The following is a 25927-nucleotide window of genomic DNA, read 5'->3' as shown; positions in this document are numbered from 1 at the left end:
GAGTTGGGAAGGCGGGGGAGGAAAAGGACTACTCCTCCCGCCATGCACCGGGGCTGACCCGGACTCCCCAGGTGCAGTAGAAAGGACTTTAGTTCTGGGAGCCGGATACCCAAGAGGTCTGAAAGGAGCTAGTCATTCTGCGCAAATACTCGAGTCCGTTTCGTTCCCGTCGTGCAGAAGTCGTGATTCAGGTCCAAAGACCTGCGACGGGCTGTTCTTTCCTGCGCGCCCCCACCAGCCCTGAGCCCTCTGCTGTGAACATCTGTGACTAGAAACTCTGAGGACAAGGAATAGAGTATTGGGCTGGGAATCAGGGGACCTGTATTCCAGTCCTAACCTCGTCGCTAATTTGCCGTGTGACCGGACATTCTTTTCTCTCCCAGGGCTTCAGTTTCTGTATTCAAATGAAAACCTTTCATAACAATAATTCTTTGAGTGCTTACAGTGTGCTTTCCTGTCTACTAGCTTAATCCTCACAACTACTTATTTAAGATCAGTACTATTTGTTATTCCCATTTGCATCTGAGGACAGTAAGGCAAAAGTTACTTGTCCCATCGTTACTGAGTAGTGTGAGCGGGAATTCAAAACCAGGAAGTCTGGCACAGTACCCATTTTAACTCCTGGACTACCCTGACTGGTACCCAGAAGAAATAACCATGGCACCCTTTCCCTGAGGATGAGTCAATGTAATTTCGTGAAGTTATTACCCCCCCCCCCCAACTCTCCCTTACCAGCCTGAGTCCCTCTTTGGAAGGAACTGAGGGGGCTCTGCAGAAAGTTTGGCCTCAGCAGATTCCTGAGTTTTTTCTCTGACTGGCCCACCCTCTACAAAATCCGAGTTGCATTGGGGCTAAAGGGGGAAAACCCAAACTTTCTACAAATGTGAGATCACAGTTCTTTATTCAGCTGCCTATAGACAGTGAAATAAAAGCCAACAACCCATGTGCCTGGAATTTAATGTGTAAATAGTTCGGCATTTTCCAGCCAATCCTGCCCATGCCCTCTTTTTTGCTTCCCACTATACTTTTACTATTTCCAGGATTTCCCAGTTTTTGCAGTTGCTATTTCAGCTTCCAAAATGCCCTGACAAAACCATTGAGGTCCACCACAAAGGTCACTTTAGAGCCTTCCCAGTGCTCTGCAGTCTGTCCCAGCTCCCTAGGTCTGGATAGAGCTCTGTAACAGCCATTAGTAACGATATGTTGAAATTATTTGCTTACAAGTCAGTGAACATTACAGGAACTGTTGGCAAAATTGTAGTCCTAAAACCTAGCATCAGTCTGGGGCAGCGAAGGCAGAGAATGAAATTGTGCAAATTGAGCACTGTTTTGTGGCTCCTAAGAATGTTCAGTATTTTCCCCAGTTAGACCTAAGGGCAGTGCTCTTCCCCATCCCTTGGTCTGATGTTTACCAGGTAACCTTGAGAATATGGTATAATAGTATAAAGGTGGAACTCAAGCCAGAAATATTTGGAATCCAGGTGTCTCTGAACTAAGGCCCTGATTATTTCCAAAAAACATGTTGGAAATCTCTTGAGGTAACATATAGTTAGGCCTTGATGGCTTCCCATGGGAAGAGGGTGTTCTAGGCAGAGATAGAGAAGATAATAAGAACAAGGTATGTGTGGGGTAAGGGGGTAGAATGGTGTAGCTAGAAGGATCAACAGTGGCCTACAGGAGCCAGCTGGATAATGAGTAGGCAGGCAAGGAGTAAGAAAATTTGCAAAACATGGGTTAAAGGTTATTTTCTCCTTTGCTATAAAACAAAAGAGCAACAATATTAACATTTTCCAGAGTCAGTTGGGATTCCATTGGGAATGGTGGGGATTGTGGCAGAATAGAGCTCTTGCAGATTGTCTTCAAGCAGAAACTCAGATCCAGTAGTGCCAGACAGAGCTTTTAAAAAATGTTCGCAATGAATTAAACATACTCTATCACCCAACCAAAACCCTCCTTTTAGGTTGAATCAGCTTTTTGGCTGGTTGTTTGTAATCTCTGTCCTAGGAATTGACATAAATTGGAGAAGTTCGTACGACCCCAGTGGCTCAAAGGGCTGTAAGTGGAACTGATGAAATGATGTCAAAAATCCTGTAGAGAAACTCTAGAAAATGCAAACTAAACTACTGTGACAGAACACAGATCAGTGTTCTGGGGGGTGGGTGGGAAGGAGGGACTCCACAGGGGCACATGGAAACTTCTGGAAGTGATGGATATGTTCACTATCTTGATTGTGGTGATGGTTTCATGGGTGTGTATGTCAAAACTTATCAAATTGTACATTTTAAATATGTGCCATTTACTGTATCTCAATTATATTTCAATAAAGCTGAGTAAAAAAAATTCTTAGGGTTCCTGAGTGGCTCAGTCAGCTAAGCGTCTGACTCTTGATCTCAGCTCAGGTCTTGATCATAGGATTGTTTGAGTTTCAGCCCCGTGTTAGGTGTAGAGCCTACTTAAAAGAAATACTTGGGGTGCCTCGGTGGCTCCGTTGGTTAAGCATCTGCCTTCGGCTCAGGTCATGGGCTCAGGTTATGATCTTGGGGTCCTGGGACTGGCCAGGTGTCGAGCTCCCTGCTCATCGGGGAGTCTGCTTCTGCCCCTTCCCCCAGCTCATGCACTCTCAATCTCTCAAATGAATAAAGAAAATCTTTAAAAAAAAATTCTTATAAGCAGGAGCAGCCTGCTGCAATCCTAATTCCACTGTTAGGCCACACATTTAAACACCCTTACTTCATTCACTGCCAGAAAATCCAGTTTAGGATGATTCAAAAGAAGACGATTTAGAACTTTGCAACAGGTTTTTATTTTTGCTTTATATCTAGTACAGTGTTTGAAACCTAAAGAAATACATTTTCTCTTCAAATTTGGATGTGTATATAAATATTATTTGTCTGGACTCAGCACACTCAATGCCACGGTTTCTTGGCCTATGTCTGCTCTGAAATCATCAAGCTTTGTCTGTCTACCCAGGGGCCCTGAGAACATGGAAAATAGCCAGAGTTTATAGTTCTTAGAAAATTAAAAGCAAATAAATTTGGAAAGAATAAACCAACGAGGAAAAAGTTTCAATTCACCCTCCTGGGGTCTTTAGCTGGGAACCCAAGCTGTTTTTGAAGGACATCCAGTCTGACCTCGGTGGCTGGGACCTCGTATCCACCCCCGACCCCTCCTTAGCTTCTTTAGTGGTCAAAGGCAGTTCCCACAGAAGCTGGCTAAGCGAGACAATATCTGACTCCAGAGTCTGAGGGTTCTGGTAGAGGTGGACTCTTTAATGACATCCTGAGTCAGGAGGTTCTCAGCCAGTCTCAGAACTGAGCTTTGACTTCCTTCACCGGCCCCAGGCCATGGCAGAGCTTTCTCTCCCCAAACCCAGGAGCTGAAGATCTAACCTACACGGGGGAGTAGGGCTAGCGTTAGGAAAGGGGTTTAGGTATATGCTAACCACGGACATCAGCAGTCAGGCTGGCCCAGAAATAGCAAGGTAGGCCCAAACCCACTGGAGACCTTTATGACACACTACAGAAACCTTTTTCCTGGGTGTTCTGGGCCCAAAATTTAATGTTGCCCCCCACACCCAGTTTTGGTTCTGCACATACCCCAGGCCTGATGCAAAATGCCCTCTCAGAGGAAAAATAACAACTTTAATTCACAGACTTGATTGGTATTGACTTCAAATTCTTCCCTTGTCATGGTCTTAAAGTGGGGGTGGGGCTAGGGGGTAGACAGTGGGATGACTGAATCATTTACGAAGGCCTTGGCCAAAGAGCAGCTAGTGCCTACCACAGGGATCCCCGCAGGGCCAAATTCTCAGCTTGTTGGCTTAACAAAAGACTTCAAAAGTTAAGACACAGAAAAAAATACTGGACAAGATTGGTCTAGAATGTGCAATCCTAAACGGCTGTGGAAGAAACCTACTCTGAGCAATTTCTCAGTCTCACACTCACTCACTTCTAGGACAGTCCTACCTAGAAGATGTTGCTACTGGTTATGAGTACTTCCTATGGTTCAGTGCACTGAGCCTCGCACCTTTCCCCAGCCTGCCAGGGAGGCCTCCAGCCAGCCCACCCTCCCTACGGCTCCCTGCCTTCAACTGAAAATCCACAATCTGAGCTCACAGATGAATCTACTGAAGAATCCAAGGTGACGGATACCAAGCTGAGTGAGTCGCAAGGAGAAGAGGAGGGAAGTAGTTAGGCGTTCATCTCCCTCCCTTTTAGTTTGCTAGAAACAAGTAGCTCTAGGGTGTAGAGGGAAACAGGTAGACATGAGAACATGGAAATCCAGTTCACTCTGCCGTCTGGTGTGACTTGAGAGAAACAGAAAAGTGTGCCTGAGAGCCTTCTTTCACTCTTCCTTGACCAAGTACAGTAGCAGCTGTAATCTGTGCAGTTCAGCTCCAAAAAATAGGGCTCCTGGAAAGTGGCTTCCAGGGCAAAGAGTAGAGGAAGTAGATCTAAGGGTCCTAGGTAAGGGGGGGGGGGGGAGAGCAAGCGTCCCCGAAAGCTGAGGTCATCAATGCCTGCTCCTCAGAAGGGGATGACTGAATCATTTACGAAGGCCTTGGCCAAAGAGCAGCTAGTGCCTACCACAGGGATCCCCGCAGGGCCAAATGTCCGCACTGCCCCAAGTAACCAGGCTGGCCAGCTAAAAGTGGAATCCATGCGGCTCTACCAGACGGCGGCAGCCAACGCCAAGGCCAGGCAGTCACCTGGGGACAGCTCAGAATTGAAGGCAGACTTGTAAGACCAGAGACTTGGTTAGTACTACAGAAGATGCTGGGGGTGGGATAACCAGAGGGGCTGGCAATAAAGAATAGGCTGGTACTGTCCCAACAGTCTTTGAACACTTCAGCTAAGAGAAAGGCTCCTTATCCCCTAATCCACACCTAGATACCTCCACCTCCAGCAGAGATCTTATAATGGATACACCAGCCATGTGCCAGCACATGAAGATTCCAAAAACATGTCTTTTCAGGCTATTCCAGACAACAGGCTGCGGAGCCTACATCACCCCTACAACATCCATTCAGGAATCTACTGGAAAGCAGCCTTTGACCTCACTGAGGCCAGGGTCTGAAGTCCAGATGGGGGCTGCCCATTAAGAGTGGCTGTCAAGGCTGGGCTACAGAAAAAATGTTTTGCTTTCCAAGAGGACCAAAGGAGAGGAGGAGACACTGAAGATGATGTTACTGCCCCTGTGGGCTGGAAGAACCCCACCTGCTGACTGAAAGAGGGGTAGAAGGAAATAATGGGAAAATATGGTCTGAGGAAGACACCAAAGGAAAGCTCCTAGAGGCCACCTTATCTGATGAGAAATCTGTCCTCATGTTGCACCCTGGGAGACTTCAGCCTTTCAAGTCCTTGGAGAAAACTGGCTCCCAGCAGCAGCCAGACGATCAAAAAAGAGTCTTCCATCTGGTATAGGCCCCAGATCTGAAGTGCAAGATTTTAGAGTAGTTGGGAAAAGCAGGGTGTGTATGTCTCTCAATAAAAATCTGGCCCCAATGACAGGGACTCAACTATTGCTTGAGATGTACAAAATAGGTCCTACTAAAGTGCTTTGCCCTTTGGATAAGGATGGGGGGTGGGGGCAGGTGGCTTTTCTAACTGTAGGGGAAAAGTTTTGTAATGGAGTCAGTGGGCCAAGTGACAGAGGTCCAGCCCCTTGCCTCCTTGTGGGCTGGTAGTTGTCATTCATTCCTAAGCTGAAGAATAGCATCTGACACACAAGGTCAGGGTACTAAGGTCTGACATACTAAGGTGGCACAGCATTGGTGTGACTTTTCGGTGATAACTGCAAGCCCCACACCACCTTCTTCAGCAAATGGTTCTGGAGTTGGATCTCAACACTAGGAGAGGGCAAAGTCAAGACCAATGGCCGACAGTGAGCACCTGAACTTTAGATCTGTAAGCAGAGGGGTAGGGATTTCACCTGAGCCAGAAGGGGTGTGCAGGAATGGGAGTAAGTGGCACTGTCTCTGGGGAAGGGCAACTACAGCTCGGCGCAGGCACGTGACTGACCACAGTGGGGAAGCAGGGGCAAGGCAAACTGTGCCCACAGCTCCACAGTTGGTCTACACTTAGCCAGCAACTTTCTCCACTCCTCTCCCCAACAACTGGGCTTTACTGTCATGTAATCCACCGAAGCGTAGGCAAGCCACTGAGGCATCACACTAGCTTTACTCAAAGAGAAAAGGCATTAGGATTATAACTGTCACAGGGAAGGGAAAAACCCAAACCAGGTCCAAGGATCCCAAACAGGAAAGATACCAGTAAGTCTCACAAAGTCCCGAGGCTGCTAAGTTTCTATGATCACTGGAGAGGCAGGCAAGTGTGATACCTTATGTGGCCAGGGCTTTGAGACTGAATCTGAGAAGGTAGACTGCTTTTTGGGTTTCCTGATATAAGCAGGATGCTTAGCAATAAGGACTAGAGTGGTAGACTTCTCCAGGCCCTGGGGCCATCCTTGCTCCCTTCGGGTACTGGGATAATCAGACCGGGCTGACCTGCTAAATAAACGTTCCAGAGCTAAGGGTTGGTCCCAGGTGGTGGCCCAGAACCTAAGTAGAGAGGAACAGGACCAAGCTCAGGCTCCCTGAGCGAGGCAGCTTCCCCCTCTCTTTTTGGTCTTCCTCACAGTATCCTACTTACAGAAATTACAGACAGTTCTTCCTCTTGAGACCAATTAAGATTGACCTACCTAATATATAGAATATAAAAAAATACAGAACTTTTTGACATTCTCTCCTTTGGAAGTAAAATATACATGATCCAACTATGGAAGAGGAAGAGGAAGAGGAAGAGGAAGAAGAAAGGCCGAAGGCAGGGATCCCTGGCTATCCCAATACATGACACTCTCGCTCCACCTCCTCTGCAACTTATGGGTCACCAGAGCAAGGGCTTTCTCCTCAGGAGAGAGGAGGACCATCGCCCCCTGTCTCGTGCTTCGGAGAAAATACAGCTACCTCAGAGGTTCATTCAACTCCGAGGGGAATTTTCAAGTAAACAAATGAAGTTGGGTCGCACCATTGGAAGGTGGGTAGGAAACATGGGATCAGTAGCGACACATGAGAAGCCCCATCTGAAGGCCTGTGCTCCTCCCCTCCACTCCCACTGGTGTACTTGCCCCTGGAGGGAAGGAGATCTCCCAAACTAAAGAGGTCTGGGAAGGGGTTAGAGGGAGGAAGGAGCCTTTGTCTCATGGTGACCTCCCTCTCAGCCTCTAGTCCCAGACCATGCTGGTAGCTGGGATTCCTAAAACCAGGAACTCATGGCTCTTGGAAAGAGCCATCTTAATACAAGAAAAATGTGCAAAAGAAAAAAAAAATTAAATAACTCAATCCAAGCATACAAGATTAATATTCTGTCAGAGCAAGAACACTTTGTTTTGAATTTCTCCCCTCCCCTCCCACCCCCCACCTCTGGAATATTCCATCTGCTCAAGTACCCAAGATAAGAGTTACACAGATCAGGGCAGAGAACTGGGAAGGATGAAGGAAGATAAAAGGGAAGGAAGTCACCACTAAAGAAAAAAAAAAAAAATTAAAAAGGTGCAAAATTGATTACCTCAGTCCTCCTTTGTCTACCCCTGGGCTCCTGGGTTAAAGACATATGTGCAGCCAAAATATAGTGTAAGGAAGAAAAACCCAACACGTCCCCTTCTTGTCACAAAACCCAAATGTGAGCCTCAGATGGTTCTGTCTGTCCAGAGGGTGCTCCCTCCAGGGAAGGGGGCGGAGCAGGTCAAGAGCACAGTTTCCAGGGCAGCAGAGGTGCGTGGTGGCTGACGATGGGGGGGCTGGTTTCCCGCCCACCAGAGGGCTGCTTTTCCGCTGGTTGGTGGTGCTTCCCATCCCCTCCCCTCCCCGGAGGCAGACATTATAGCTGGAAGCCCTCCATGGGGGCCTCAGGCTGCTGGAAGATGAACTGCTGTTGTGTCTCATCCACTTGGGGAGCCAGGCTGCTATCATCATCTTCTACACCGAAGTAGTGCTCAATGAGGTCGAAGGCCTTCTGGTAGATTTCCTGGTTCTCATGGCTCTGGAGGAACTCAATTTTATCCAAGCCTATGTGGCAGAAAGGAAGAGGGGACAAGAGTAAAATGTGACTGCTCTTCTATGGGGCCATGAAACATTTACCTGTTTTTCCTTCCCTGAGGTATGTTAGTGTTTACCAACGTAAGTAATAAGATCAGATCTCTCTTGGACCCGAAAAAGACCAAAATGTCAGTTGTAAGTCAGAAGTTCTAGCTCTGATTCTGCTTTTAACTACCTGTGTGGCCTGGCAAATCATTAGCTTCTCTGAAGCTCGATGAGTGATGAGCACTCTTACTGGAACTTGCTAGAAACTGAGCTGAAAACATATACCTTCCAGTGCCTGTTTCTCTCATCGATTCTGGAGCTCTGTTTTTGCATCTGTGCCATGCCTACTTACTGGGCAGAGCCTATCAAAAAGAGAAGTGGATCTATTGCGCCTCAGAGGGAGAAGGAAATGATGGGATAAAACCTTCTTCAATGATGACCCCCAAATCCCACAGCCTCACATATAGACTACTCAGGGGGCCCACAGTCCCTGGGTCCTGACCTGGAACTTCTCTAAGGCAGAGGTGAGGCTGGAGACAGGACACATACCATAGGCTTCCTCGATGAGGCCACAGTAGGGGTTGACCCCTGAGCCACTGCGCTTGCCCTCTTGCTCTCCAAGCCGAAGGATGTTCTCTAACCCATTGAGGGCCACCTGCACAATCTTCGAATCCATCACGGTCAACAAGTCGCACAGGGGTTTGATGCAGCCCAGTGAGACCAGGTACCTAGGGGCAGAGAACAAGGTTAAGTTCTAAATTAACACAGGGCAAGAGAGGTGCTAGGCAGGTGCTGTAGGGCCTGTGGGTCTCCCTCATACATGTCAACACTTGCAGCAACCCCCTCTTGCTGAGCCTTCATAACCACTTCTTTATCTCAGTCTCTCCACTCTTCCAACGCTCTGGGTCTCGTTCATTTCCATGGGGAAGGCTGCCACAGATTCCTCCTCATCTCTACTGTCCCCTTGCTGTAATGTTACCACTCTGAACACATCACTTCTCTGCTTAAAATGTTCAGTCCAAGCTCTACAGGCCTGACAAAACAGACCCTCTATACAATCAGGTTCCTACCCTCCTTTTTAGCATCATCGCCTATCATTCCCTTCCAAGGACAGAACATTCCAGTTAAACAAGTAAACATTTCCAGGTTTCTGATTTTTGTACCTTTACTTATGCTTTCTCCTGTCCAAAAGGGCTTTTACAACCCTGAATACTTCAAAGCTTAACTCAATGGCTACCCCTTTTCTCCTAAGGCTTTAAGTATGTTGAATATATTCCTACTCCTCTTCTGGGGCCACAAGCTGAGGGCAAAACACTTGTTCAGTTCCCATCACTCCGACTCATGCTGATGATGCAAACTAAAATCAAAGCACACACATGCACGCACACACACACGCGCACACACACACACACACACACACACACTCACACAGGCTTTCTGTTTGCTTCTCCCAAGTGTCACCCCCCCAAAAATGATTTCCCAAAGAAGCTGCTGTGAATGAATCACAGCATGGTTTTCCTTCATTTGTATGGATAATTGAGAATTATATAGATTTAAATTCTCTGGAAGGCAGAAAGTAGGGGAGAGAGATGGATGTCTGTGTCCTAGAGGTTTCTATTTTCTAGGAAGAAAAGAGGTACATGCTTTAGAGGAATCTATTCCAGATTCCAATGCCAATCTAGCAGCTTACAGTTAAACCTGGTGCTGTTGGACTGGGGCAGACCTAGCCCAGGAAAAGCAGTTTAGTGGGTACTGCAGACCATGAACCAAGGAGGAGAGTACACATATCACTCAAGACAATGAAAAACGAATGGATACCTGATCTGCTCAGGGGTTCCTCCTGATGTGGCATTGGTGATGGCCCAGGCTGCCTCTTTCCTTGTACGGAACTCTGCTTTCTGAAGGATTTCAATCAACACAGGGAAGATATTTGCATCTATGACAGCCTGAGGGAGGATGGGGGTGGGGCGACACACAGAGAAAGTCACTTTAAGAAGAGTAAGCAAATCTAGCCTACAAAATCAGCTAAGATTCAGATGTCTTCCTCTTCCTGGGAGTCCTCTGTTCTTCCCAGAGAAGTAAGAGGCTACAGAGGAACCTGGCTTCTTACAAAGAATCTTCAACAGCACACACTGACTGCAATTTCTAAAGGGAAACAAATTCTTTCTTCTAGAAGCAAATATCCCACCACCTCTCATGTTCCCTTGCCTTCCCACCTACTCCTGCCAGCCCCCTTCCCTCTGCTTGTTTTACCTGTATTTGAGCCCTGTTGCCAGCAGTGATATTTGAAATGGTCCAGCAAGCTTCCTTCCGGATTGACTCCTTGGGGCTGCTCAGCAAGTGGAGGAGGCAAGGGAGGGCTGAACAGTTAAGAATGACCTAGAACACCAAAAGCACAGGCAACAAAAGAAAAATTAGGTACTTAATCAAATTAAAAACTTAATCGAAATTAAAAACTTTTGTGCATCAAAAGATACCATTAACAGAGTGAACAGGCAAACTACAGAATGGGAGAAAATATATGCAAATTGTGTATCTGATAAGGATTAATATCCAGAATAAAGAACTCTTACAACTAATGACAAAAAAACTGAAGAACCCACTTTAAAAAATGGTGAAAGGATCTGAACAGACATTTCTGCAAAGAAGAGATACAGATGGCCAATAAGCATATGAAAAGACGCCAAACATCGCTAATCATTAGGGAAATGCAAATCAAAACTGCAATAAGGGGGCACTTGGCTGGCTGAGTTGGTATAGCATCCGACTCCATCTCAGGGTTGTGAGTTCAAGCCCCATATTGGGTATGGAGCCTACTTAAAAAACAACACAAAACAAAAAACCCAAGCAACTGCAATAAGATACCATTTCACACTTAGTAGGATGGACGGCTATTATCAAAAAACCCAGACAATACAACTGTTGGTAAGGATGTGGAGAAATTGAAACCTAGTACATTGCTGGTGGGGATAGAAAATGGTGCAGCCACTGTGCAAAACAGCCGGTGGTCCCTCAAAATCTTAAACACAAAATCAGCATATGACCACTTCTGGGTATGTACCTAAAAGAACTGAAAGCAGGGACTCAGATACTTGTACGCCACTGTTCAATGCAATAGCCAAAAGGTGAAAACAACCCAAGTACCCATCAACAAATGGATAAACAAAATGGGATATATGCACAATGGACTACTATGCAGCCATAAAAAGGAAAGAAGGCAGGTTACACGCTACATACGAACCTTGAAAAATTAGGCTAAGTGTAATTAGCTGACACAAAAGGACAACTATATATAGTTCCACTTATATGAGGGACCTAGAGTAATCAACTCCTAAGAGATAAAATGTGTTGTGATGGCTACCAGGGACTGAGGCCCAGGGAAGGGGAAATGGGGAGTTATCATTTAACGGGCACAGAGAATCAGTTTAGGATGATGAAACGCTGTGGGGATGGGTGGTGATGACAATTAAGTAACAATGTGAATGGAATGAATGCCACTGAAGGGTACACTGAATGGTAAAAGCAGTACATGTTATGTTATAAAAATTCACAAATATATGCGCGCGCGTGCGCACACACACACACACACACACACACACACAATGACCTAGGAAATGAGTGTGGGTTTGAGTGAGATTGCTCACCTCTTAGAAATTTGTCAAGAATCCCACAGAATTATGCCAACTACTCAAGACCAAAAGAATACTCTGATCTCTAGCGTTTGAACAAAGGAACCCTTCATACTGTGCCCTCATCGGAGGTGTTATTAACATGAGGAAGTGTCTTTAAGATTCTAAGGGTGCAGGAAGTAGGGGTAAGGTTCCACAGCTTTGTGTCTCAAGGGGACCATGACTCAAAAACTTAAGAATTACCCTACACTGTCCCAGGTCGTCAGTCTATTCCCTTTAGTTTTCCTTCAAAAGCACCCAATGGACAATGATTTGCTTCCAACTTATAGAAGAAATTAAGGCAATCAAGTTGATCGTACAGGAAGTGGCAAATTTGGAATTTCTGATCCACACCCATGCTTTGTCTCCTAGACCATGCTACCCCCCAGAAGAACCCAAGTTGATCGTACAAGAAGTGGTAAATTTGGAATTTCTGACCCACGCCCATGCTTTGTCTCCTGGACCATGCTACCCCCCAGAAGAACCCAAACCCTTGGTTAGGGCTTTTTTCCCTAAACAGCTCCCTCCTTACCTGGGTTTGGATGTCATCCCCGGTGACGATGTTACCCACTGCTCTCAGGGCAGGAGAGGCCACTTTGTAGTCATTGTGCCTACAGAGGAGGGAGACCTGATCAGCACAGGACCAGCAGCACTGTCTCGGCTCCAGAGCTCTGCACAGAGCAGCAGACTGCTTACTGCAGTCCTTTAGTTGGAGCATGGAGAACTTTAGGGAATCTTTCTAACCAGACACTCACATTAGAAGCTCTACCAATCTTCGGCAGACTCCAGAGTCTATTACTGCCTGGATCTTTTCGTTGGGGCCATCAGACAGATAAGAAAGGGCCCAGCAAGCATCTGCCAGCAAGTCTGAGTCACTGCTGAAGAGAAGGCGAGAGAGCACAGGCAAACAAGGGGAGACCTGTTGGAAGCAGAGTGAGAGGGACTCGTGAAGGGACAGGGCTACATCAGCTCTACGACTAAGCCAAACACTGCTGTCTCCTCCTCTACAAGTAATTCTAAGCCCTAGAGATTTCTGCTACATTAAACCATCAGGACTACCCTTTTCACTTTGCTATCCAAGGCACACAAGATCACCTACCTCACTGACAGTATCAAACTGCCTGCATATGAAGAAAACTGCTTTCACTCAGGAACTGCGTAAGAAGCTTGCTTACCTTTGCAAACTCTGGGGGTGGGTTCTTTCCTCGGCAGAGGTTTGACAGGGCCCAGACTGCATTCCGTGTCATTGTCAGTCGTGTGGACTTGGTAAGGAGTCTGAAGGAAACAGCAAAGCCAGATAGATCCTGAGCAATGATGCCCTGGGCATAGGGTTGTCACCTACAAACCCCAGGAGCAAATCCAATCAGACCCTTAAGACTCTAGCAGCATCACCGTGTCTTTCTACCCACAGACCTAAGTTAACTGAGCTTGTCTGGGCCAGGAGACTGACCTACATCTTCACAGAGGATTAGGACCGGCTGTGGCTAGTTAAGACCACAGCTAGTAAGGACATACAAAGGGCTGGACTTTGAGTAAGCCTGCAAACCTTTTAAGATAGGAGCAAAGGACATACTATGCTCCTAACTCTAGCCACAAGATCTAAACAAGGAGTACTGTTCTCTTTGGAAATCAAAGCTGAAGGTCTAGTGTGAGGTAAGCAATGATTTTCTGTGAAGGGCCCAAGAAAGAATTATAGTGGTAGTCTAGGAGACTATGGTCTCCAAAGTACAGCTCATCCATCTATTTTGATTTAGATGAAGCTCTATTTGAAAAGTACAGGAGGGAGGGATTGGTGAAGGATCCCCACATCCCTTCATGAGGTCTTTAATCTGTGGTTTACAACATAGCTCTCCAATGTACCTATGCATAAAATAGCAAATCAATGCATTCCATAGAGAAGGTTGGATTTTTCCAGATGGGCTAGTCTTTTTTTTTTTTTTTTTTAAAGATTTTATTTATTCATTCGACAGAGAGAGAGACAGCCAGCGAGACAGGGAACACAAGCAAGGGGAGTGGGAGAGGAAGAAGCAGGCTCCCAGTGGAAGAGCCTGATGTGGGGCTCGATCCCAGAATGCCAGGATCATGCCCTGAGCCGAAGGCAGACGCTTAACGACTGAGCCACCCAGGCGCCCCTCCAGATGGGCTAGTCTTGCCTCTCTCTCCTGGCTCCACAACGAGGCAGGTATGACCAACATGAGAATCTATAGTGCCATGAAGTAAGGAAACCGAAGATCCTCCCTGGCACAGACCAGTGGCACAATCTTCTTACTCTCAAAAGATATCTGTTACTTTGGCAATCAACATACTTTTAGTATTTCTGCACTTACTCAACATCTTAAGTTAAGCTGCCCCCAAAAGATGTGCCACATGGCTGCCTTACAGATGCCCCAGGTGCAGATGATAGTAATTACTCACGTTAACAAAGGATTAAGGATGGAACAGTTCAAGACGTAATCTCGGCAAACGGAGCTGTCTCCAGCTATGTTTCCCAGTGCCCAGACTGCCTGAAAAGGGGATGATGGAACCGTCACTCACAGACTCTAGTGGTGGCTGTCAATATTTTATACCAGAGTAAGTACCCCCAGTAACTTGGACAAAACCCATATCAAGGCCCGAGATCCTGAACAGGAGCAGGCGCCCTCCTTATTGAGCAGTTGCTCTATGAGGGCCTTTCCTCTGAGAGTTCCTCATTTAGTGGGGGTGACATCTGTACCGCAGCCAAAGAAGCCAAACCCAGAGCTCCCTATGCCCACTCCTCAGAAACAGAGAAAGTGATTGGAAAGTTTCATTCTTGCAGCCTCACAGGGGCTAGCTACCCTGTATGTAGTAACGGAGGAAAAAATCTAGGCACCACTTTCCACTTTCTATCCGATCAGTAAAAATCCAGTGGAAGAAATTCAAGTTGTGTCTTAATCTCTATGATCTGCAGGTATTCAGAAATGTGTACTGTGGTGTCTTTTTTCCAATACCACCTCTGATGCCAAATGTGGCGCGTTTTTTCTACACCAGCAATCAATTCTCCAACACCAACTGTGTGTCCAACAATTCAATTCAATTTTGACACTAACTCTTAGAGTTAGCACAGACCCTACAAGTTAAGGGCTCAGGCCCACAAGACTGCCCCCACTTTAGATACCACCTGCAATTCCCAGGTGCCACCATACTTCTTGACCAAAGGGCTATAAATTCAAAAGTTCCCATAATCCCCTCCTCAGGTTCAATAATTCACTAGAATGATTCACAGAACTCAGGGAAACACTTTGCTTACATTTACTAGCTTACTGTAATGGAAACAACTCAGGAAGAGCTAAAGGACATGAGATGCACAGGGCAAGGTACGGGGTGAGCAGACAGGGTGGGACCAAACTTCCATGCCCTCTCTAGGGCACCGCATCAATGTGCTCACCAACCCAGAAGTTCTTTGGGGAGGTTGGGGTGGAGGGATGGGAAGAGCTGGGGGTTCTGATGACCACCCTCCTCATCTTGAGGCTACCCCAATCATCTCATTAGGTGTGTTCCATTATAAATAACAAAAGACACTCTTATCACTCAGGAAATGCCAAGGTTTTTAGTTTTTAGGAACTGGGCACAAAGACCAAATATATTTTTTTATTCTAATACAGGTTCCATCAAGAATTAAGCCAAATGTGAGCATTACCTGTTCCTGTACATCCTCAAAGTCCGAGTTAAGCAGCTCTATAAAAATGGGGACTGCCCCTGCTTCAATGACAATCTTGGTCTGCTGAGAGGTTCCAGAGGCAATGTTCGTTAGAGCCCAGGCAGCTTCAAACTGAAAGTAAGATTAAGCCATGGCTGAGAGGTCATTCCAGGCAGAGCAGCCAAGCCTACAACTAGTTGAGATCAGTTAGCCTCCTGCCCGACTAAAAAACTAAAACATAAGCCTCATCGTCTTCCCCTTTATTTTTATTTTATCTTACTATATTTAAGTAGGCTCCATGCCCAGCACGGAGCCCCCAACGTGGGGCATGAACTCACAACCCTGAGATCAACAGCTGAGCTGGGACCAAGTGTTGGACCCTCAACTGACTGAGCCACCCAGGAACCTCCTCCTCTTCCCCTTTAAATGACAGAAAGCAGGGGCACCTGGCTGGCACAGTCAGGGGAGCATGCAACTCTTGATCTCGGGGTTGTTGAGTTCAAGCCCCATGTTGGGTGCAGTGATTAGTTACAAATAAAATCTTTATATTAAAAAACTGACAAAAAGTGGTGTGGACAGTGATGTAACACAATGGGAGGATGGACCCAGGCTTCAGTGGTCCCAGGTCTAGTTCTGTACTAGCACAGCACCCGAGTCCTTTGGTAAGTCGCTTTATTTCCTGAGTCTCACGTTCTTCATCTCTGAAACCAGGATCAGAGTGACATGTATCTCTCAAAGTCCCTTTCAGCTGAGTTTCTGGCTAGGTTCTGATGGATGGACTCATTACATATTTCTGAAAAGACAGATGCAGAGAGGCTAAATGATTTGCCTCAGGTCACATAGGTAATTAAAAGTGGACTAGAACCTTTGATATATGTATGTATTTTTAAGTAAACTCTACGCCCAATGTGGGGCTCAAACTCATGACCCCAAGATCAAGAGTTGCACGCTCTACTGACTGAGCCAGTTAGGTGCCCCTAGAACCTTTGATTTATAACTGAATAATCAATCTGTCATATTAATGTATCTTTCTTTCTTTCTTTTTTTTTAAAGACTTATTTATTTGAGAGAGAGCCAGAGCATACGAATGAGCACCGGGGTGTATGTGGGGGAGACAGTGACAGAGAGAGAGTCTTAAGCAGACTTCATGCTGAGCATGGAGCCCAACCTGGGGCTCGACCGCATGACCCTGAGATCATGACCTGAGCCAAAGCCAAGAGTCAGATGCTTAACCGACTGCCACCCAAACACCTCTCTGGTATCTTTCCATTCAGACTGTTTTAGGGAAGAAATTTTGGCTCTCTTATTTGAGACCAAGACCTCTGAGGCATCTCTTAAATACTTCCTCGTATCACTTGTCTATTTCCTGAGAGATGTGTCTATAGAAACAGCCCACAATTTCTTGGGAAAACGGCTTTCATCTGGTACCCTTCTACACCAGGCCTCACCTGTAATGTACAATTCTCATTCCTCTTCAGAAACTCCACAAACCGATCCACCACTCCTGGAGTGTTGATAACTTCATCTATTGGAGGACTAGGCTCTGGAAGAGGGAGAAAGGAAGGAAAGGAAAAGTCAGCAGAGGTTTTGGCTGGTGCATTCACTGGGGTCAGTCCACCATCCTTCCTAGGTAGTACTGACTGTCCTTATGATATTCTCAAACTCCTTTTTGGTGAGGTAGTTTTCACAATTGGTAATCTTTGAAATGTGTGATACAGTTGAAATGCTAAAGAGACAAGCAATCCTAAATTAAGTATACTCACCTTCGACTTCCTGAAACTTAATTCCCGAAGTAAGGAATTAAGGAAGAGAAGAAAGCCCTAGAGATGGGGAACCCTCATCTAAATATTTCCCTTCTAAAAAGAGCATTTTTTTCTTGGGAGGACTGCTTCATATACTGAGACAAGAAGTACTTCTATCAAACATCAAATTTTTATTGAGTACAAACTATGTGCCAGAAACGGTTCTAGGTACTGAAGATAAAATAATGAACAAAGTCAAAAGTCTCTGCCCTCATAAAGCTTACATCTAACAAGGAGAGACATTCTATTATGTTAATAAGTGTAATGGGAAATAAAGAAGAGGTAGGGCAGGGTAAGAAGATTAAAAGTGCTGAGAGTGGAGGGGACCCGCAATTTTAGATAGGGCATTAGGGCAGGCTTGTTGAGAACCTAGAATATGATCTTAGAAGTGGGGAGTTGGCACAGTTAGTTATCAGCGACCGGAGGATATGAGGCAGAGGGAACAGCCAGTGCAAAGAGAAGAATGTGCCTGACTTGTCCAAGGAATACCAAAGCAGAATGACTAGAGCAGAATGAGTGAAGGGGAGTAGCAGATGAGGTCAATGAGAGGAAACAAGAGGTTAAATCATGCAGGGCCTCCCTGGGGAGGACCAGGCTTTGTACCTTTGGAGAGCAGTTTCCGGAACTTCTGTGTGGTTGCTAACTGCAGGTCAGAATCATCAGAAAAGAGCATCTCCACCATCTCTCGTGTGATCACACTCTCCTAGAATGTAAGACAGATCTAAGACTTTGCAAACCAACACCAGAGCTAGATAGGAGTACACATTCCTGCTTGGCATTCTGCTTTCTAAAGACTTGAGGGCTAGAGGATGGTATAACAGCAGGCTCAGGAGAAGGTATTTGTTGTTTAATCCATGGCTGCTTTAAGTTGGGACATTTGGATGATTCCTAACCTCTGAGGCAAATGATGGCTTCCCTTAAATATTGCCTCGGGTGTCTCCATTGCAGATGCAACCCTATTGATTCCTTATGCTGACCAGTTACAAAAGGGCCCATGGAAGAAAGAACTTAGCAAGGTTGTTGGCAAAGCCACTAGATGACGAGAACTGCCCAATTTCTGTTCTGTAGACACCGGTACTTCCCAGGCCTGCCTGAAGCACATGCAAGGGCCTTACCCCAGTTGTAGAGCTCACATAGGAGTCCATGAGGAGACTGTCAAACATGGCGGCTTCTTCATTAATCAGCTCCACATTTCTCCGTTTAAAAAGCTGAAAGAAAAGAGAGTGGTAAAACTACTCACTGTAATGAAGAAAACAAAGAATGATCCAATATTAAATTACGGCAATAACTGAGAAATGCTAGCATAGCTGAGATAACGCCAAGCTTAATATACTGACATGGAAAGATATTCAAGGGCTTTACTATGTTACACCTAATTGTTCACATTTTTTAAGAGAACTTTTTATTTTTATTTATTTATTTTTTAGTAAGCTCTATGCCCAGTGTGGGGCTTGAATTCATGACCCCGAGATTAAGAGTCGCATGTTCTACTGACTGAGCCAGCTAGGTGTCCCTAAGAGAACATTTAAAGATTTCTGTGCCCTTTGTATAAAAGTTGATGCGTATGAAAGGCTTTGAAGGAAAGGAATAATAGTAAAGCAAGAAGGTGGGCAAAAGCAGGTCAGGTGACTACATCTAGACCTGGGCAAGGCACCAGTACGGTGGTGGTTCATGGCGGAGCACAGATGATGAGGCATTAATAAAGTCTTAGTCCTAGGGAGACTTAACAAAGAGTGGACTGAAGACACAGAATTAAGGCCGCCAGAATGGCTGATGAACCTCTTAAAGAACCAGGTCTAACACTGACTATTGGGGTAAAGAAGAGAGAAGGCATCGAGGGGCTAGAACTAGAATGTTATATTGAAGACATAAATGATGTCTAAATTGTTCTTTTTCTTTTTTTTTTTTTTAATCACGAGAGAGCATGTGTGAGTGCAAGTTGGGGAAGGAGGGGCAGAGTGAAAGAGAGAATCTTAAGCAGGCTTCACGCCCATGCAGAGCCTGATTGGGGGGTGGGGTAGGAGCTCGAGCTCACAACCCTGAGATCATGACCTGAGCCAAAATCAAGAGTCAGATGCTTAACCGACTAAGCCACCTAGGCGCCCCGTAAGTTGTTCTAAATTATGGAAAAGGAGAAAGGGACTGATTCTCTTTTTTCAAAGCTTCCAACATTTCTTTACAATAAAGGAAACTAGATGAGTGGCCCACAGAGCTATGCTATTTTCCTAAAGAGAAAGTGAGAATGAAAGGTGGAGACCAACCACGATGGCAGGACTGTCTTCCTGAGCAGTATGTTCAGGCATACTCAGGTTAACCTACTTGTTGCTCCCGCTTCTGCTTCCGGAGCTGAATGCCCTCTTCCTCTCTTCTTCGTCTCATTTCCTCAGGGTTTAGGGCATTGTTCTTATAGCTCTTCATTCGATAATTGTCTTTCCCGGGGCTCGCCATGGTCTCTAGAAAAAGAGAGATAACAAATACAAAAGCTCTTAAGACAGCATTTCCTTTTCACTGGGCTTCTGTCCCTACCCCGCCTCCCTCCCAACCTCCCCAACTCGGGGACAGAAGCTCCTCAAGGAGGCCTGATAATCTCAATAACTTAGCACCTGACATCTCATCTTTAAAACAGGGACATAACTTCCTATTTCATAGAGTTATAAGAAGGATTAAACAGGTTTATACCTGTGAAGTACTACTTAGAACAATACTAGGCCATATGGTAAATGGTCACAGGTTATGATCACCTCTATGAAAGAGAGAAAGCTTGACTTGTCCGATAAACTCAAATATATTTAACGAAACTAGGTGACATACATTACAACACATATAATTCAATGCAATACCATGTTATCTTTAATAACCCATATGCCCACAATCTATTTGTCAAATTAAAAGTTAAACTTTATGCTGTAATATTTGATACATACAAAAAAGATGAAACATAACGTTAAGTTACCAAGCAAAAAACACAATGAGCATCTGTAAACTCACCACCAAATCTAAGAACTAGAACATTATTGATACGCCTGAATCTTGTTGTGGGCCCTTACCCGGTCCTGGGCTCCTCCAGCCCCACTCCAACTCCAGCCAAAAGGAAACTGCTATGCTGAATTTCATTCATTTTGAAAAAACGTCTGCCTAGTATCTAAATCTGAATAACCAGTTTATCAGTCATTCAGTAAAAACAGTGTCAACTTTTAAAAAATATTCAAGTATAGTTAACATACAGTGTTATATTAGTTTCAGGTGTACAATATAGCGATTCAACAATAGTACACATTACTCAGTGTTTATCAAGATAAGTGTGCTCTTAATCCCTATCACCTGTTACCCATCCCCCCATCCATCTGCCCTCTGGTAACCACTGGTTTGTTCTCTATAGTTGAGTCTATTTTTTGGTTTGTCTCTTTCTTAAAAAACGGTGCCAATTTTAAAAAGTGTCTAATTTAGCTAGTAACTTAATTACCCACAGGTGATTTTCCTCCACATTTTCAAAGGTTGGGTTTGTACTGTTTCATCAAGGACATTATTTTTTTTTGAAGATCTTTTTAATTTATTCATTTGATAGAGACAGAGAGAGCACGAGCAGGGGGAGAGGCTGAGGGAGAGGGAGAAGCAGGCTCCCCGCTGAGCAGGGAGTCCAATGCAGGGATCCCAGGACCCCAAGATCATGACCTGAGCCAAAGGCAGACACTCAACCGACTGAGCCACGCAGGCAACCCCCCCCCCCCCCCATCAAGGACATTCTGAAGTGAAACTAGCAAAATTTTTTTCCAACAGTGAGTGAGTTAGTGGCAAATACATGGACTACTAGTACAGTCTGGTGCCACTGTCTTGGTTTGTTCTAAGGCACCAGACATTTCACCCATCACTGCTTTCGAACTACTTCTGCAGTACAAACATCAAAATAGTAAAAATGGCAAATCACATCTTTAAAATTTTTCTAGCTATATTGAGATATAACTGATCTATCACATCGTTTAAAGCACACAAAGCGATGATCTACGCATCATACTGCAAGATTACCACATAAGGTTAGCTGACAAATCCATCACCTCAGTTACCGTGTGCGGTGTGTGTGTGTGTGTGTGTGTGTGTGTGTGTGTGTGTGGTGAAAACATTTAAGATCTATTCTCTTACCAACTTTAAGTATATAGTACAGTGCTGTTAACTATAGTCACCATGCTATACATCAGATCCCCAGAACTTACTTTACAACTGAAGTTTGTACTTGTTGACCACCTTCATCCACTCCCCCCACCCCAGACTGGCGACCACCTATCTACAGTTTCTGAGTTTGATCTTTTCAGATTTTTCATATGCATGGATTTATATTTGTCTTTCTCTTTTCGACTTATTTCACTTAGCATAATGACCTCAAGATTCACCCATATTGTCACAAATGGCAGAATTCCTTTCTTTTTATAGCCGAGTAATAGCCCATTGTTTATATATACATCATGTTTTCTTTATCTATTCATCTGTTGATGGAACACTGAGGTTGTTTTCATGTCTTGGTTCCTGTAAATATTGCTGCAATGACACCAGGGGACAGATATCTCTTTGACATAGTGATTTCATCTCAAGAAAGTGGTATCGATGGGTCATATAGTAGTTATATTTTTAATTTTTTTTGAGGTAGCTCCATACTCTTTTCCATAGTAGCTATACTTATTTACATTATTATTATTTTTTTAATTAAAGTACACTCTACACCCAGTGTGGGGCTTGAACTCACCATCCTGAGAGCAAGAGTTGCAACTCTATTGACTGAGCCAGCCAGGCACCCCTACCCACTTACATTCTTACTAGCAGTGTACAAACCTTCCCTTTGCTCCAGATTCTTGCCAACACTTGTTATCTCTTGGGGTTTTTAAAGTTTTTATTTATTAATTCAGTTAAGCAACCTCTACACCCAAGGTGGAGCTTGAACTCACTACGCCAAGATCAAGAGTTCCATGCTCTTCCAACTGAGCCAGCCAGGCACACCTTAACTCTTGTTTTTTTGATAACAGCCATTCTAATAGGTGTGAGGTGATACCTCACTGTGGTTTTGATTTGCATTTCCTTGATGGCTGGTGATGTTAAGCACCTTTTTTATGTAGCTGTTGGCCACTCATATGTCTGGCTCTGGGAAAAACGTCTATTCAGGTCCTCTGCCCATTTTTTTTTTTTTAAAGATTTTATTTATTTATGTGACAGAGAGACAGCCAGCGAGAGAGGGAACACAAGCAGGGGGAGTGGGAGAGGAAGAAGCAGGCTCCCAGCGGAGGAGCCTGATGTGGGGCTCGATCCCAGAACACCAGGATCACGCCCTGAGCCGAAGGCAGACGCCCAACGACTGAGCCACCCAGGCGCCCCAGCTCTGCCCATTTTTAATTAGAGTACTTGGGTTCTGTTGTTGTTGAGTTGTATGAGCTCCTTACATATTTTGGATATTAACTCCTTATCAGATACAATAAGAAACATTTTCTCCCATTCTACAGGTTGCCTTTTAATTTTGTTGACTATTTTTTTTTGCTGTATAGCAACTTCTCTTTTTTTTAAAGATTTTTATTTATTCTTTTGACAGAGAGAGAGGGAGCGCACAAGTAGGCAGAGCACAGGCAGAGGGAGAGGGAGAAGCAGACTCCCACTGGGCAGGGAGCCCGATGCGGGGCTCAAGCCCAGGACCCTGGGATCATGACCTGAGCCAAAGGCAGACGCTTAACCGACTGAGCCACCCAGGCGCCCCTGTAACAGCAGCTTTTAAGTTAAGTTCAAGCTTTCTTAGTTTGATGTAGTCCCACTTCTTTATCTTTGCTTTTGTTTTATGTTTTTGGTGTCATATCCAAAAAAATCATTGCCAAGACCTCGATCTTTATTTCCAATGTTTTCTCCTAGGGGTTTTATAGTTTCGGTTCTTACCAATTAAGTCTTTAATCCGTTTTGAGTTGGCAAATAACATCTTAGTCTTCACTTCCCAGGCCCTCTGAAATACTCTGCAGCTCACATTTTGAGAACTCTTAAGGAATGAATTGCTGGGTTGTAGGCAGGTAAATGTTAAACCTGGCCAACTAGCACCATGCTGCCTTCCATTGTGATACCAATTTACGCTATCTTACCAATATACAACAGGTTCCCATTGATATATATGTTATCACTTGGAATTTCCACTTTTGTCAATCTACTGTGTATAAGGTATTTCACTGATAATGATCTGCATATCCCAGATTACTAATGAGGTTAGATTTTATATTTATTAGCCATGTTTCCCCTTCTGTGAAAAATCTATTTGTGTATTTTGAATATTTTTCTATTGAATTATTTGCCCTTTTCTTATTAATCTTTAGTTCTTTAGATATTCTGTTGTTAATCACTTGTGGGTTGTTTTATAAATATCTTCTAGCATTTTGAAGCTTTTCAGTTTTTTCAATGTTTACTTTATGGAGTTCTTTAACAAGAAGTTCTTAGGGCACCTGGGCGGCTCAGTCGTTAAGCGTCTGCCTTGGGCTCAGGGCGTGATCGCAGAGTCCTGGGATCGAGCCCCACATCAGGCTCCTCTGCTGGGAGCCTGCTTCTTCCTCTCCCACTCCCCCTGCCTGTGTTCCCTCTCTTGCTGGCTATCTCTCTCTGTCAAACAAATAAATCTTAAAAAAAAAAAAAAGAAGTTCTTAATATATATATATATTATGTAGTTAAAATTTTCTTTTACACTTAACTTTTTCTATGTGTCTTGTTTAATAAGTCCTTTCATGCTCCCCAAATCAGAAAGATAGCTTATGTCTTCTAGAGGTTTTAAAGCTTGCCTTTTACATGCAAATGTTTCATCCACTTGAAAATTTTTTTTTTTAAAGATTTCATTTATTTATTTGACAGAGAGAGAGACAGCCAGCGAGAGAGGGAACACAAGCAGGGGAGTGGGAGAGGAAGTAGTAGGCTCATAGCGGAGGAGCCTGATGTGGGGCTCGATCCCATAACGCCAGGATCACGCTCTGAGCCGAAGGCAGATGCCCAACTGCTGTGCCACCCAGGTGCCCCTCATCTACTTGAAATTTAACTGTGCATATGAGGTAGGGATTCAATTTCATTTTTTTCCCCATGTGGATAAATAACTGTCTTAGCAAGGTTTACTGAACATTTTCCTTTCTCACTATGCCACTCCTGTCATCAAGCAAATCTCCCTCTATGACCAAGTCTAGTTTTAGAATCTCTACCAATGGTCAATTTCTTTCTTGCTCCAATATCATATTTTCTCTTAAAAAAAAAAAAAGATTTTATTTGCGGGGTGCTTGGGTGGTTCAGTCCATTAAGTGTCTGACTCTTAGTTTTGGCTCAGGTCATGATCTCGGGGTTATGGGATCGAGTCCCCTGTTGGGCTCTGCTTGAGATTCTTCCTCTCCCTCTGCCCCCTCCCCCAATCTCTAACATAAATATTTTTTAAAAAAAGATTTTAGGGTGATGGGCATTAAGGAAGGCATATGATGTGATGAGCACTGGGTGTCATATGCAACTGATGGATTACTAAACTCTACAACTGAAACTAATGATGTGCTACTATATGTTGGCTAATTGAATTTAAATTTTAAAAAAGGATTTATTTATTTGAGAGAGAGAGTCACAGAGAGAGAGAGACAGGTTCCTAGTTGAGCAGGGGGCCTGATGTGGGACTCAATCCCAGGACCCTGGGATCATGACCCATGTCAAAGGCAGTCAACTGAACCACACAGGTGCCCTGGCACATATCTTTGATCAGGTTAAAAAAGGTCCCTGTATTCCTAATTTTCTGTAGGTTTTTAATCATAACTAACTGTTGATTATTATCCAATCCTTTTTCTGCATCTACTGAGATGGTATGTGGTTTTTCTCTTTAAAAGGCATAATGAATGCATTACACTCTAGATTTTCTAATATAAAATTACCCATGAGGGCACCTAGGTGGCTCAGTTGGTTGTGTCTGCCTTCAGCTCAGGTCATCAACTCCAGGTCCTGAGATAGCGCCCTGCACTGGGCTTCCTGCTTCGCAGGGAGTCTGCTTCTCCTTCTTCCTCTGACCCTCCCCACTGCTCGTTCTCTCTCTCTCAAATAAATAAATAAATATATAAACTCTTTTTAAAATAAATAAAATTACCCATGAGATCCTGTATTAAGGCTCACTTGGTCAGGAAGAATTAGTTTTGTATAAACTGCTGGTTATGTTTTAATATTATTTAGAATGTTTGTATCCTTGCTCACAAGTGACATAAGAAAAGTATAGGACCTTCTCGTATTATTCTCCTTTGGTGTTACCAAACTAAATGCTCCCTGGGGTGCCTTGGTGGCTTAGTTGGTGAAGTGTCAGCTCTTGGTGTCTGCTCAGGTCATGATCTCATAGGTCTTGGGACTGAGCTCCAAGTCTGGCTTGGTGCTCAGTGGGGAGTCTGCTTGAAGATTCTTTCCCTCAGCCCCTACCCCCACTCGCTCTTTCTGAAAACAAACAAACAAACCAACCTTAAAAAAAAGAAAGAAAGAAAGAAATACCTCCTCTTCCTGTTTTCTGAATGTTTAAGAGTAAAATAACTAATTTATTGAAAATTTGGCAGAACTCCTCCGTAAAACCACTTAGGCCTGGCATTCTCTTTGTGGAATAGTCTTTACTGTTGATTCAATATATTTCATGATTATAAGGCTAGTCAAACATCCTATTTGAGTCAATTGTAGTAACTTACGTTATTCTAAGAATTTGTCATTTTCAAAGGTGTTA

The 25927-nt window shown here is 44.5% G+C and overlaps 1 protein-coding gene across 1 annotated transcript in view; it reads right to left on the bottom strand.

Moving 5' to 3' along the window:
- Positions 1-2779: 2779 nt before the first annotated feature.
- The window catches only part of KPNA6 (karyopherin subunit alpha 6), a 55934-nt gene continuing 32786 nt past the window's right edge, over positions 2780-25927 (bottom strand). The window contains exons 2-14 of the mRNA XM_026516810.4: positions 19528-19661; positions 18324-18416; positions 17812-17911; positions 16855-16949; positions 15407-15538; positions 14164-14252; positions 12924-13023; positions 12504-12667; positions 12281-12359; positions 10334-10459; positions 9899-10026; positions 8630-8808; positions 2780-8065 (exon numbers count right to left, since the gene is read on the bottom strand). Coding sequence (XP_026372595.1) covers positions 7878-8065; positions 8630-8808; positions 9899-10026; positions 10334-10459; positions 12281-12359; positions 12504-12667; positions 12924-13023; positions 14164-14252; positions 15407-15538; positions 16855-16949; positions 17812-17911; positions 18324-18416; positions 19528-19661 — 1607 coding nt within the window. The 3' untranslated portion in view covers positions 2780-7877. The remainder of the gene's footprint in view (positions 8066-8629; positions 8809-9898; positions 10027-10333; positions 10460-12280; positions 12360-12503; positions 12668-12923; positions 13024-14163; positions 14253-15406; positions 15539-16854; positions 16950-17811; positions 17912-18323; positions 18417-19527; positions 19662-25927) is intronic.

Source organism: Ursus arctos, unplaced genomic scaffold, assembly GCF_023065955.2.
Source record: "Ursus arctos isolate Adak ecotype North America unplaced genomic scaffold, UrsArc2.0 scaffold_32, whole genome shotgun sequence".
Lineage (NCBI taxonomy): Eukaryota > Metazoa > Chordata > Mammalia > Carnivora > Ursidae > Ursus > Ursus arctos.
This window is presented reverse-complemented; position numbering and strand designations above follow the sequence as displayed.